Here is a 15,848-nt window from a genome sequence, read left to right as displayed (position 1 = left end):
GCACTGTAAAGCAATGCTACTTAGATAACCCCTTTATTTCTTGGCTAATTATCCCATACAAATTTATAATAATTTATGATACAATTTATAATATTTATAATTTGTGAATGCAATAAAACACTTTTTTGCTTTCCTGTTAGTGTTAGATTAACGTTTTTATCCTTTATTAAATCATTCATTTGCTTAATGTACCTCTCCTAATAGTATTCAGTGGTATGCGAACTGAAGGGGTTAAAGCTTTAGGATAGCAGAAAGGGAGTGGATGATATGATCTTGCAAAAGAAGTGAGATCTAATATTTGTCAGGTATATTCAGTTGTCCATTTTCTGGGTTAACGCTGGCCTGGGACACCACAACAATGGGATGGTATGTGATGCTATTGAAAGCACAATGCAGAATCATCTGCAAAGTGGTAAAAATCTCAATTCTGCATGGAGCAGAGCTTGCAGCTTAGTACCATGTAATCTTCTGTCTTGGACATAGTTACAAGAGACAAGGCAATGAGAACATTTTAAGACAAATTAATTCTGTTTGGACTAGTGGAACTAGATTTGAATTTGACAAATTGGATTTGCATTTAAAAAATCCTGATGTGAAAGGCAGCAATATTAATTAGGGTAAAAAAAGAAAGATCATCTACAAGTGAACATAAAAAATAAAGCTGACAGTTTGTTTACATTGCAAAAATTATTATAAAACTGGGAAATACTTTAATATAGCAGTTAGTATTAGTAGTGATGATGATTTACAAAGACTTCTGTAATATCTCAGCTATACTTTTATTTAACTAAATCTCTTCAGATAAACTAGATCTCGATTTATATAATCACTTTTGTATATGACTGCAAGATTTTAAGAAGCTGCAGGTGACTGAGGAGAATAATGATAATTATAAGAAAATTTCAAAATGCCAAGTTTTCAAGACAACATTTTTGACTGACTTTAATGAATAAATGCTCCAGCTGTGGAAATGAATGAGCTGCTAGCTCCTAGAAAAATATTGTACTTGGTCCAAGTGAGTTAACAAGCAGCCACTGTGATTCTAGAAACTGCATGTATGTGTTAATACCGAGTTATAAAAAAGCTAATGAACTCTCCCTCCTATTTTCCTTACTCTGTTGTACATTTCTGCTCTAACACTGTCTCAGATCAAAGTTCTCATGTTCTTCTGCTCAAAACACTATTTGAATTAGCAAACCTCTGTATGCACACGTAACCAAACGGAAATTGAGAATAAAGGGGAGGACATACCTAAGGACTGCCCAGAGAGGTTGGGTGATACTTCAAACACAAACAGAACTACCAATTTTAAGACAAGCTTGATGAATTACATTGGATATTCGAAGGACTGAGGACTTTGGTGTACAGACAGGCGAGGATTATGTCCTGGCTTGGACAGCTGTGTGGGCATGGCTGTGTGTAGCAGAGAAAGGAGATGCAAATTAATAGAAAATATTATTAACAGCCTGCTGGGGAGAGAGGAGACATGAGCTAGGGACCATGAAGGACCTTGATTTAATTTACCCTAGATAAAGCAATGGAGATAGAGGGAAGATGGAGCAGTGTAAAAAACATTTCTTTCACAGCTCCCATGACCTGGTCCACATGGAGCAGGACTTTCATCTCCAGGTCTGGAAGATCAGGGCAACACAGAAGTGAGCACTAGCTGTGGTGATGCACCACTGTATTATGGAGGATTGTGCACACCCTGTGTACCTTGTGGCTTTTTCATATGTAAACTAGAGTGGCTCCTTTGTTTCTTGTATTTGCTCATTTTGTTCGGGGTAGAGTTAATTTTCCCCACAGTATCTGTCATGGAGCTATGTTTTGGATTTGCACTGGAAACAGTGTCAATAGCAAAGGGATGTTTTAGCTGTTGCTGAGCAGTGCTCACACAGTGTCAAGGCCTTTCCTGTTCCTCATTGTGTCCCATCAGCGAGGAGGCTGGGGGGACACAAGTAGCTGGGAGGGGACACAACCAGGACAGCTGTCCACAACTGACCACGGGATATTCCATACCATAACAGCATTATGCTCAGCATATAAAGCTGAAGGAAAGTGAAGGGTGGGGAAGGTCATTGGTCAAGGGTAATCAATTGTTTTTATTCAATTCAATTGTCTTTTTTTCTATCTCTTTGTATTTTGGTGGGTTTTTTAGTTGTTCTTTTGTTGTTGGGGTTTTTTTTGGTGTATGTTGTTTTTTTCTTTTTCTTTTTAATTACAATTTGAAATTACAATTGTAATTGTATTTTGTTTCAATTATTAAACTATTCTTATCTCAGCCCATGAATTTTCTTACTTTTATCCTTCCATTATCTGACCTCCGTCCATCCTTCAGGGTATGGGGGAGTGAGCAACCAGTAGTGTGGTGTTCAGTTGCTCTGAGATTAACTTATTTTTCTTGTGCCTGTCACACTTAGTGCTTGAGCAGTCTTGTGAATTACTACCTTTACACTCGTATAATTTTTCCTCTTTCTGGCAGGGAAAAAACTTTGCTAGCCCAGTTTTCAAGGCCACCAGAATATATAATCAACCTTCTTACTGATATGAGATGTACCAGTGAGCCTTCTTTCATGTTTAGGCCACACAAAGCAAGCCTCCTTAAAGTAGTGAAACCTACAGTCCAACACAGGGGAATTCTGCTAAGCAGCAATATAATTCTTATACTACAAGATTCAGCAATTATCATAGGTATCTACATTTAATACAACAGCTCATTGCTGAATGTTATTTAAATTACTTTGATATACTTCATTAGTCAACCTAAACTTCAATAGTTAACCAGAGTGGCAGAACAGGATGAAGCAGCTATTTCAAACATTCATTTAGGCCCTCAGGTATATTAGCTGTCTGCAAAACAATTAAGTGTTCTGGAAACTTACTTTATAAATAATGATGAATAGTATTCAGATGTCAAAGTTCCATGCAACTCTAAACTCGACTACTTTTTTTCTTGGGAAATAATTTGTGCACTACCCTGAGAACATGCAATACATTCCACGCACATGCCAAATGTGACCGTTTCCCACAGATGTGTAGGAGAACCGCTCAATTTAAGGCTCCTGTTGCAGTAGTGACAGTTCAAAACCCCTGAACAGCATCAGATTGTTTGCATACTTAGCTTAACTTCAAGTCTCATAGATCATAATGCATAATTCAGATACAAAAATATATTCTCTGGGCCATATATTCCACCTGAAAGAACTACTGATGGGGAAAATCTATGATTTTATTAAGTCCCAAAACATTCTTTTTTCCCATCTTTGCTAGCATGAGAATAATCCTCAGCTGATTTCCTGTGGTGTTACAGAACAGTGTGGGAGGTGATAGCAACAGTAATTAACTGTTGAGCAACACAAGACACTCCCTTCTAACTGCCACAAAACATGAGAACTTGATATTTTAACATACACCTACTCTCTGGTGTATCTTTTATCACAGCAAACACGGGGCCCCCAAACAGCCATGGTCATCGTGTCCTTTGACACAGTGTACCTACAGGAAATAGGAAAGAAGCCTATCAACAAAGCTCCATCCTTCCAGGTGAGCCAGTGCAGCGCCCCCCAGGCAGGCGGCTTGGTGCGTGGTGGGGCTGCTCACATCTGCTGAACTCAACAGCTTCGTGTCGCACTGCTGCCTGCAGAACAGACGTGCCCTAAGCCCGGCAGGATTAGTTTTTTTTTCTCTCTTGTCGCTCTGTTTTCTTCCCAGGGGTTTCTGTCCCTTTCTTATAATGGCAATGACATGTTAAAGATCCATCACACAGACCAAGATATATTTGTGTGCATGAAACTAATACAGTGCAGGCAGGCATTAATAACTATATTTCTTTCAGAGGCCATCCTGGACTACTAACACAGAAGATTAAGAACCAGCTTTAAATTCTATCTACAAATGGAACTGGCTGGGTACCAAATTTAAATTTAATCCTTGTCAGTGATCTCCAGCAAAATAATGATATATTTCTTAATTTATAATGAATATGTGTTTTGAGATAACTTTTCTAAAAATATGATTAAAATTTTTCTTAGAAGGTTTTAATAATTCTGTTGGGAGCTAAGACTTTTAGTTAGTGTAAAGTAATCTATTCAATAAATGCCTTGCAATTAGAAACAGTAGAAAGGGACAATACTCAGTATTTTCCAAATGTGAAGAGAACAGCAAAAAACTCTTTTAATAATCCCCTCTTCTCTGCCTCCGACATTAATCCATTTTATATTAAATAAAGGCATATACATATACTTTTGTTGCTGAATACATTACCCAGTTCTTGCTTAAACATGTTGCTTTAGATTACAAACATATGGCTGTAAAAATAACTGGTTGGACCGATTTAAACTGCTGATTATAATCTCCATTTTGGCGTGAGGAAATTTATTACAAAACCTGTTTAAGAGTGCAGATGTATCTCTGCCTCACAACTGTAAGAAAAGGGTGGATTTGCAATCTTCCCAGTGTACAGATCTTGGTGAGTGTTTGAAAGACTCCTTAGCACAAAACTAAAATGTGTCACAAAAAATATATTAGTTTTTTTCTAACTTAGTTGGAAGGCAAATGGTGATAAAATGAAAATTGGGAACAATGCTGTGCAATTAAAATATTCTTTCATGTGTAAATAAAATGCTTCTTTAATAGCCATAAATACTCTTTTTTAAGTCTTTTGGGCTCAATGGAATTTGGCAGGTCTGGGCGTGGTTAACGGTATGCTGGATGACATTGGTTAGTTGTCATCTGGGCAGAGCCTGTGGGCTGGTGGGTAAGGCTGACTACATACACAGACATGATTAGAAGGGATGAAGATGTAGAGAGTAGTTATGCACTTGCCTGAATTCCTGGCCACTCAGTCATCCCTTTATATCCTCCATTTCCATTATTTTTATAAAACAGACTAAAAGAAAACAAAAATGGTGGAGTATGGAAGAAGGCATATCCATTTCATAACTCAGCCTTAACCACACAAAAGGACTTTACTGATATGTTTTACATACTTTTGTTTAATTGGGTGTTATAACCACTAACTGCTGACCACTGAAACGAATATACTGCTTTTAAGAACATCTCTCAGGTGTCAAAACCTCAGCACACATCTGGGTGGCTGAGAATAGCTCCGTAACAATAGCACTTAGCAGTCAATACTCAAGCTCTTTCTTTAAGGACTACTTTAACCATGCTAAAGAAACCTCTGCACAGATGTTGTTGTTGAACTGATATGTCCATAATGTGACTAGTGCCATGTCCTCACCCCAAATCACTGTCCCAAATTCCTCAGCCCCAGCTAGCTCTCCAATGGGGTGAGTAGGGCAGCAGGAAGCACTCCCCGCTGGACTCAGATGGGCTTTGGGAAGTGCTTCTGTGGGTCCCGAGGTCGCCGCAGATCCCAACGGCAAAGGAAGAAGGACAGGCACTTGTTGGGGGATAATTCTGAGGTTTATTGTGACCCAGAAGGGTCCAAGAGGACACGAACAAAGCCAGCCAACGAGAGCACCCGAGAGGCGCTTGCAACAAGTTATATACGGGGAGGGAGGGGAACCGACCAGCCAATGGGGAGACATTGGAGAGTGGCTCTTGTAGGGATTGACATATAAGGGAACCAGTGAGAGATAGACAGGGGAGGGGCCCCAGGCCCTAATCCAATCACTCCATGCCCAGGATGGAAGCTTCCAGATGTAGGGGATGGGACACCGAGTGACGGACAAGGAACCTGGGAGGGGACAACGGAATGATTTAGCACTTTCTGGGGAAACTGACATATGAGGGAAGGCAGGAAAACTCAGGGAGAAACCAATACAACGTGGGGGTATACAGGAACAAACCATTACAGGATGAAAATGTAATAAAACATTAAAAAAATGCAACTCCACAGACTAGGTATTGCAAATTTTATGTGTACTAAGCTAGCAGTAAGCTTACCCATACACTATGGCAGATACTAGGCCAATGAACACTAAAGAGCCTACAATTCTCAACCAGACCCTTGCCTCCACGTAAAAATGACATAGGACCAAAACCAAGAACTATCCTCCAAAGAAGGGTTGCCAAAGGAGTTGTTTATTTCAAGTACTTTTATATCTCCTGTGCATAGATATATGTGTATGTATATGTGTTTACATTCAAGGCAGGATAAGAACTATAATATTATAGTATTTTAAAAAATACTATAGTATTTTTATATAGAACAATGGTATTATAATATTTTTAAAAAAGGGAAGAAAAACGTAACAACCAATCCTATTGATGTAGGCAAATCTGAGATTTTTTCAGGTTTATTAGGATGGGGTTCTTAAATTTTGGCTCCTGAGCTGACAGAGGACATGATTCCTGCCTAAAAAAAAAAAAACACCAAAAAACCAGATGTCTTGTGAGAAGCTTGGCTTGACAAGAAACCCAAACAATGCAAAAAAAGGTAGCAAACAAATCTCTAAGTTTCAAGATCTGTCAGTCTGTATGCAAGAGCTAGTATACCAGGCACAGAAAAAAAGGCAAAGGGAGGTAAGCATATGGTGTTATCTTGTAATTACTGGAGAGATAGCTATATAGAAATTTTTATGTGCTAATGCTTTCTTCCAATTCTGTGTACAGGAATAAAAAAGAACAAGGTTTTTCTTTTTGTTCAAGGCTGTCTTAATATCAGGTACTTGTTGAGCATTATAACCTAGGCATAAATAGAATTCTATCTTGCTGCCTCTACAGAACTCAGCTTCCACTTAAGCTGAAGGAGACTCGTCTTAGGCTCTTTGTATTTCTTCAGTTGGACTAGCTCAGACTGACTCCACCTTCATTGTTTCATTAGGCTAGAAGGAAAAGAAAACTCTTTGATCTCTTTTAAGAACAAATAAATTCTTCTCCATCTTTTGATATTTACTGTATCAAGTTCAAATAAAAATCACTGCCTTGGCAGACAAAGAAAGTCTTCTAAGCAAAATTAAATTCCCAGAACAACCTGAAGAGATTAAATTCTCTAGAATCTAAGATTAGATTCTCTATGTTCTCTGATACAGTATGACTAAATCCCAGTATCACTAGTGAGGTAAGAATGTAGTTCATTGCAGCCTAAACTTTCTCCTTAAACTCTTCACTTTTACTGTTCTTAACAGTAATAATCTAGCTATGAGTTAGTTGACTCTCAAGTGAGTAATTTTATTTCAGTATGAACAGAGCACCCATTTTGACATCTGACTGGATTTTTAGATGTGGTTTTTTTCTGACCGATGGATAAGAATGGGAAGTGTGATTAAATCTATACCACTCTACTTGTTCTACTTTGGGTTCTGAAAGAGTTTTGATACTATAAAAATACATGCCATAAGCATATAATCAGAAAGCCATAAACAAAGGGGAAAGCTCGAATTTAATTTTAACATTTAACTTACACACAAGAAAGATATTGCAGTTGCAACTGATATTGTTGGCTTAGTACCCAGTTCTTGATTGTGAGAAATCATATACAGTGTACCTTCACTGTTCTTTAAAATTTTTCATTTTAAAGACACCAACACTCAGTAACATTCTGCCATAGGAATGCAGAAGATATAAAATATTTTTTTTCCTAAAAAAAAGCTTAAATAAAACATTTCACACAACTACAGAATGAAGTAGTAAAGGAAATAATAGCAAAAATGCCATTCTTCAATGTATAATTTTCACAGAAACTGGTGTTTGAGATACTGGCTAGTACCAAGAGGTTTTAAACTTGCAAACTAAACACTGTGTGTCAGCAACTGGCATTATGTGGAAGCCTTGCAGGTGCTGGGTTGTAGAATGTGTCTGGATTCTTGCCCACGTGACAGACAGGTGTTTCTCATTTTCCTCATCAGAAACACCTCTCTTCCAGCAGAAGACAACAGTCAAGAGGGAAAATAATACCACCAACAACTCATATCAGAAGAGGATTTGAAAGGACTCCTGTGAAAAAAATATTAGCTGCCAGTAGGTGTAAGAAACTCCCAAGGCAACTAATTTCTATTTTCAAATGTTTGACACTAAACCCGAAGGCATCTGGTAAGATACTTGGACAAATAATTCACAGCCCACCTCTTCTTGAGCTGAATCCTTCATTCATGGTGCAACTTAGGCAAAAATGTATGTTTAAAAGTTTGTTCGGCAATAGTGCATCAAATCCCTCTCCTGATGTGATCTGAGAAATGCTCCTTAGGAACAGCACCCAGACTGAGCTTCTTTTGACTTACCAGTAAAAACACTGTCTGCTCCCAGGAACCTGTGATATCTAAGGAGCTCCTGTATTTTAATGAACAGCCCTGGACACTTTTTTGCCTGAATAAGAATCCAAGTGTGATATGTTTTCTTCTCACACTGTCAAAGAAGTATGAGCCAGGATGGAACATTGTTATGACCAAAGCCCCTCTCTTGCAGCCCTACACACAGTGCTCCAAAGTGAGACCCTTTGAGCTCTCCTGAAGCAGCAACTGTGACCAGCAAAGCTCTCATGAGTGGGACCTCTCAGAGCCAGGGAACTCCCAAGTTTGCTGTACTCTGAGGATCCCTGAAAAGTGATACCCCTGACTCCTTGAGGCTCACCCTTCACAAAGGCATCTGAAATTTGTATTTCACTACTTTTGAGGGGAATTTTTCACCTTGTACAGGCTCTTTATGTCTGTGTGCATGCAAGTATGCATATTCTGTACCAAGTGCACAAGAAATGCTGCTCTCCTGGATTCTCTAAGTACTTTAGATTTGTAAGTGAGGTCTGTAAGTAAGTTACTGTTGTGGTATAGTAAATCCTACATTAATCCTTTGCTAAATCATTTAACTTCAGTTTTAAGTTATGTATTTTTTAGTTTATTTTGGACTGGATTGATTGAGTCTGGGTTTTCATTTGCTTTTCCTCAGTGTGCCCTTAACAGTGAACCTTGTCCTGCTGTTGCTTTTATACTGGACCTGTTTTTACCAATACTTTTGCTCGTGATGCTTTAAGCAATCTGAGAACATTCTTTAGTGACAGACTACATTATGTCTGAGGCACAAACTGGTGACTGAGATGAGACAATAACCCCACAAAACTCCCTTTCAAAACAGAGCAGGCATTAGGACTACAAAATGTCTTAGATAAAAAACAGTTTGGAAGGATTACATTCAATATTTTTAACTTTAAATGTGATCTTGTACTGTACCTTAACCCTGTTTCTATCCAGGAATCCTTCATGTTTGCTAAAGATGTGTGACTCATTCATAGAAGATTGATCTTAAAAACCTGCTAACAGGAGCAACAAAAACTCTAAACTAGTCTCTATTCTTAGAATTCTGGGGCAGATTCAGATATTAGATGATAGGGTCACCATATAAATACTTGAATAGAGGATCCCTGCTATACCTCTTTCTGAAGTGAATACTGCATTTACGGAAAAACATGCAAAACTGAAAATGCAAGAACAGGCACCAACATCTGTTGACTCCCACAGCACATAAGCACTTGAGAATAGATACAATCTGCTCCTTAAAGACTATGATAAAAAAAGTTGGAAGTATTTCTGAGCTACCCCTCTTCCATGGAAAATCCTCTGTATCATGTGTCTCAGAAATGAATGGGTTATCTCCTCATGTACTAAAGATAACAGAAACAATGTAATTTTGACTGGTCCCAAGGGCTTTTATTTTTTTGCTTTATCAGCTGTTCAACACTGAATAAAGTAGACTGATGTGCAAGTACAAAAGTCAGCAAGTATGAAAAAGTAATCCTTTGGATTTAACATTAAAGTGACAGAGAAACACAGAGAACAGTGGAAAGTTATTTCTGAAAGACCTTGCTCTGACAGAACTGTACCTAAAATCCAGTTGTGATAAATCTGACAATGTCCAATTCTGTAAAAGTCTGTGAATGCAGTGGCTGAATGTCAATTTTATATCAGCTCATAATTTAAATTCAGCCTTCATCATCACTGCTGCTCCATGCGTCTTCATATGCTGGATTTACACGTTGTTGAGGCAGAGACTAGGGAAAATAAAAATTCTCAGTGTTTTGCTAGATTAAAAATACTATAATAAAATAAAGGCAAAGCTAAATGCACTTTTTAAATTGCTACATGTAGATAAACTATTCTATCTCTCATCAGTACTGGATTATTTTTAACTACTTTTTTAGACATTCTACTGATTAAAGACATTATAAATTATTAGAAGAAATAATACTGTATTTAATTTCAATTTCAGCATAAAATATCTGGAGGACTGACTGGAAGTATTACAAATATTTGGGACAAAATATAACAAATGTTATAACTATATTTATTGTGTGCTGCTGCTTTAATTTAGATTACAATAGCCTCGGCCCATAATAACTTAGCAGTACAGTTTCAGGAAGCAGCCCTGGCCTCTATTCACATCCAAGAAATATTTCTCACCTCAGCCCCACTAGGGTCTAACTAGGGTTTGTGTAGCTATGCAGTGCACTGAATCAAAGTGACTTAGGGTATATTTTTTTCTTGTTTACTTCTATTCTGGGTTCAGATTCTGGTCATACAAGCACTCAAATGCCTATTCTAGCACCTGAGAGGAAACATTGATTAATGGCCTGTGAACAGCAAAACAGCTTCCTACAGAGATATCTCATCTACAGGGCTCATCTACAGCATTTGCAAACAGCAGCTGTAGCTTAACAGATTTCAAAACAATGGCATATATTACATACTGCCACTGTGTCAAATTTAAAGGAGCAGTTCTAATCAGAGTTAAGTAAATAATCTTGTTGCTGTGGGTTTTTGTTTTTCAGACTAAGAAAAATACAATTTCTTCACATCAAAATTTTCACAACAAAAATGCTAATTTAAGGTCAACACAATTTGGTTTAGGGTACCAACCTTTGGAACAATATTTTTCTTGTCTGCTTAGGTGCAGGATAGTTTTGAAACACAAAAACTTAAAAAGCAAACATTACAACAATTTTATGGTTCTTATAATTTCTTCATCTGAAATGGAAAGATGCTGAAATTTTAAAAACTGAAATTTTCACATGCTATGGGCCAAAACATTAATACACCTTGATTTTTCAGCATCAGTACTCTCTGATCCTGTGAATGGTTTGAGTCCCTTAAAATACAGACTTCTTCCCACTCAGGCTGCTCACTGAAATATATCTTGTCCGAGAGAAAGTACTCTACTGAAAAAACAGTCTTACATATGATCTTCCCTGCAATCAGCCTGAATGTCTTGCCCCGGGCACAAAAATAAACATATTTAGAAACTCTATTATATTTTCAGATCAAAAATATTTGCATATGAAGTGTGGTATCCCTAATCTTACTGTGGTAGCCCTAATCTTAATATGCAGTATATTCTTAAACAATTTAAAATACAATCTAGCACCTCTACAATTCTGAAACAGGACAAACTGCAGAAAGCAGTTTGGAAATTTAGAAACTAAAGAAGCAGAATTTGAAAGGCCCATAGTCAATACGATGAACTACTCTTAACTAAGTAGGCAGCTAGCAACCTGCAAAAGATTTGACTAGACTACAAGAGAAAACATAATCTCAAAACCCTGTAAGAATCAAAAGATTGCACAGAAATAACAGGTGATTATCCTTTTAATTAGAAATTGTTAAAAATGTTGGTGGTGAATCACATACTTCATACTGACTTTCCACACAACCTGCCCAAGTATAACAGCCATAAAATAATACAGTTCAAAATCAAAAATTCACTACCTTTTCAGAAATATCATCAGGAACTGGCTCTCGCGGAGCTGGTATCCACGCAAGGATATTGCAGTCTTTGCTACCACTATAAAGTTCCTGTAAAAAAACAAGCAGAAGGTACTTTCACACAAATTAACTGAATAGTAAAATAGATACCCATACAGGCAGAAAAAAAGATAGTGAATATTGTTTAAAAATAAAGGCAAATATTAAATTTCTAATTTATAGTATAAATCTGGATAAGTAGTATTTAAATAATATGCCAAAACAAAATTACTGTTTTTATATTTTTTTCTCAAGATTGCTCACCAAAACAGCAAAACCACATTGAAATGAACTGTATTGCTGCTTAAATACATTTTTCTTCTTCCCTCTCTCTTATCTCCTGAAAAGACACCTATTTTAGCAGTTAGGCACCTTAAAAGATAGTTTATTTTCAAGTAAAAAAATTTGCAAACAAGCAAAAACACACACAAACAAAAAAAAGACAAATATTTTATTTTAATTAAAAACCAGGAATAAACTCAGAAGAATCAAGACACACCAGAAAAGAGAATATGTATGGAACAAAGAAGTATTATGTAAATATAGTTTCAGCATGCCTAGGGAAGGAAAAGAAACTATTGTATTGTACAGTATGAGGCTTGTACCCCGTTGGGAAGGCATAGATCAGATAGACTAATTTATTACTTTTAATATAAATAACTCTTATTAGTTATTATGGTAATGACTAAGGACTGAGATCCCACTGCACAAGGCACCCTGCAACACATGGCAACAAACAGTCCTTACAGCAAACAGTTGTAAGTCAAATATATCTTAATTTTCTTACTGTTCTGTACCAAAGAACAGTCCTGTAGTTCTGTACTAAAGGAAATACAGACTTTATTTCTGTAAAGTCTGTATTTACGGACTTCTCTGGCACTTTATGATGAGAACATTTTGCTGGTGAGAAATACTAACACCATCTCTGCAGTTAATTTTGCACCTATAACATTGGCATTTTCTCATGTGTTACTTAAATCAACTGGAATGAAGATATTCTCATATGCCTTCAATACTGAATTACATTCCTGCCTATTATATATGATGTCTGATAACACTTGAGTATTGTCATGTGTTTAAACTGCCTAAGAGAGATACATAGGGGCCTTTTTATGGTATTCAGGCTGACAGTATGAAGTATGAAAGCCTTGCTTTAAGTATGCTGGCTTTTACACTTAAACTAGCAACTCTGCATATGTGGATGTTATGAGTATGTTGATTCAATGTAAGCTCAATACATTATCACAGATCTGTCTTTGCAGGAAGTTTCCTATATAATTTATATATAATTAGAACTGCATGAATTATGTTGACATTTGGGGCAGAAACTTAATACTCAATTTCTGTGGGTAACCCTATTCAAGTGAGCTGCCATACTTTTTGAAAACTGGTACTATGCATTAAGTTGTTCATGCATAAAGAACATTCAAGATTAGAGTTTACAATTTTGAGATAACCATCCTACTTACCTTGCTTTAAAGAAGATATAGTACACCAAAATATAGGTCAAATTCTACTTTATTCTGTCAGCAATACTCTGCTTGGGCATTCTGTCTTTGATAGACTATAGACTATTACTAAGAACTTTAAAAGATCTTTCTGCGCCAAAATATCTCCTTATGAGCAACGTCACAGTGACATCTGCATACTTCCATTTTAATCCTTCTTACCACTTGTGTCACTTTCTGATCCTGGTATGGCAAGATCTCCAGCTAATATCCACTGCATTAAGCAATACTTACACCATTAATTATTACTACCTGAACTGGTGACTCACACCATAAGTCAATCAAAAGAAGAGCTAGTGACCTCTATGTAGAATTATGTTATAATACAAGACACACACATATATTGCACTACAAACATTCTCTATGCATGTTTATAGTACAATATATGGAAAGACTACAAATAAAGCCCAATTTAACTTTCAGTTAACTTTATGTAATAGCCTACTACTGGATTTAGATGTCACTAGCATCTCTTGAACAGTATGATTTAAATAAAAATGGCTTCCTGTTGTATACCTACTACTTTATGACATGTTATTAATACATGATGATTTATGTGATTTCTGTTTCTGAAAGGGAAATGTAGGTCTTGTTTGTTTATTTAAATCATTCTAAGCAGATAATATGGCACACTGGTATCTAGTGTGTTAGATCCACCTGTAAACATCATCTAAGATATTGCACAATTAAGATTTTCTCTTCCACACCACCCTTGAAATTACTGACCTCTTATTCAATTCATGCTTCTTATTAAAGGGCCAAATTCTGCAGTTCTTATTACTCAAGCAGTCTAACGTCTTATTAACTTTACAGTGATATTTATGTAAGAACAGTACAGGCAAACAATATTGTGGTTTTTATGGTTCTGTTCCTAGGATCAGACAAGGCATATATACACACATTATCTAAAGCTCATACCATTCTCTGGAGACAGCTCCATACTGTACCTCAAACATAAAGAATATTTCACACAAACATGCTAGTTAATTTGGATAAGAACAGATAAAGACTAGTATAATTGAATTTCAAATAACTACCTGCTTGGTTATCAGTGATCACATTTGATTATACAGTTCCAAGCAAACATAAGACACTTCTCCTCTCAAATACATAATTAGTGCAAAGTTTAAGTTTCTTCTTAGAGCCTATTCTAGTTATGATGTGAAACAAAGACAGCAATTGAAACACAGTTAATAAACAGAAAGAATATGAAGGACTGACAGCAATCAATATCAATAAGAAATTCTGAACGCAGTAAAAATTAGTAAGAAATAGCTAAGGACCAGACTTGAGGATGGGCAGTCACCACAGTTAAAGATAGCAGGAAAAGTTTATAAGACTGTTAATATGAAGAACACTTAACAATGACAGAGAATACTAGATGGGAATGGCCAAAACTACAGAAAAGATATAAATCTTGTTTCTCATGAAGACATGGTACTAAAGTCCAATTAAGTGCTAACAAGTAACAAACAAGTTACAAAGCCGTCTGCTACACGTTTCACCAGTGCATATACAGCTTATATCAGACAAACTTAGAAGAGCCATCAAGGAAAACTTCCAGCTTGCTTAATTATGTTTTGATATATATTTAAAAATTACAAAGCTGAAAGTGAGCTGATACGCCATTCAGAAAAAAAAAAAAGCAGAACAATATAGACAAAATGAACTGACTTTTTTTAATCCTAAACATAACAATGGAATAGATTATTAAATTATTAAGTTACTGTAGAGTTAAAATATAGGTATATAAATGTCACTCCAACAGAATTTGCAAGAGCAGGTTTTGTTAAGTAGAAGCGATTTTACTTAAAACTAGTAACAAAATAGAAATATACAGTTGTGAGTAACTTTGCAGCATGATTTAAAAATGCTTGAGAGAGTAAAATAGAAGAGGTGGCTATAAATTTTACAAACAATATTACATTCTCAGGAAAGAGATTTTACTGGCAGAATTGTAATTTCCATTGGAATTAGATGAAGACTGATGAATGCACTTAACTGTGTCAAGATAGGAGAAGACACTTGGAAGTGCATGTGTGAACACAGTGAAAATAAGTAGCACTACCTTTGGTGTTGATATCGTGATTAGAGTGTGTGGATTTGGCACAACCTTGGCAAGGTTTTTTGGTAGCAGGAGAGGGCCACAGGAGTAGCTTCTATAAGAAGCTTTGACCATGTCCAGCAGAGCCCATTTCTGATGGCTCTGAAGATGGATGTGCTGCTGGCCCAATTAGAGAGGCTGGTAACGCCTCTGTGATGACATTTAAGAAGAGAATCAAAAGAGCACACACATTTTTTTCTCTGGGGTGGTGAGGCAGCACAGATGCCACCGTTTTGGGGCAGCCCGTGGCTTCCCCTTGCCTGGCCCCTGCCCTGTGCCAGCTGTGCTGCTGGCAAAGAGGGCAGGGGCAGCCCGGCTTCCCCTGCCGGCACCCCGCAGGAGGAGAGGCGTCGAGCAGCGCCGGCGCTGCGGCGGCCGCCGCTGCTCACACGGCGCTAGCACAGCCGCTGGCTGATGGCGAAGAACGGCGAGCACGGAACCTAGGTGACATCAACTTCTCGGCGCTGCGGGATCATGCGGGAATCGTTGCATTAGTGGAACCTGTTAGCAATGGTACCTACGAGCAAGTTTTACTGCTAGCTA

At 37.1% G+C, this 15,848-nt stretch overlaps 1 protein-coding gene across 3 annotated transcripts in view; it reads right to left on the bottom strand.

The window, feature by feature from the left end:
* Positions 1–9,583: 9,583 nt before the first annotated feature.
* ERCC8 (ERCC excision repair 8, CSA ubiquitin ligase complex subunit) overlaps positions 9,584–15,848 on the bottom strand; it is a 29,317-nt gene continuing 23,052 nt past the window's right edge. For all 3 annotated transcript variants that reach the window (XM_021534347.1, XM_021534348.1, XM_021534349.1), the window contains 2 exons: positions 11,658–11,744; positions 9,584–9,946 (listed from right to left, as the gene is read on the bottom strand). In XM_021534347.1, coding sequence (XP_021390022.1) covers positions 9,878–9,946; positions 11,658–11,744 — 156 coding nt within the window. In that variant the 3' untranslated portion in view covers positions 9,584–9,877. The remainder of the gene's footprint in view (positions 9,947–11,657; positions 11,745–15,848) is intronic.

The sequence above is a fragment of the Lonchura striata genome, chromosome Z (assembly GCF_046129695.1).
Source record: "Lonchura striata isolate bLonStr1 chromosome Z, bLonStr1.mat, whole genome shotgun sequence".
NCBI classification, from domain to species: Eukaryota; Metazoa; Chordata; class Aves; order Passeriformes; family Estrildidae; genus Lonchura; species Lonchura striata.
This window is presented reverse-complemented; position numbering and strand designations above follow the sequence as displayed.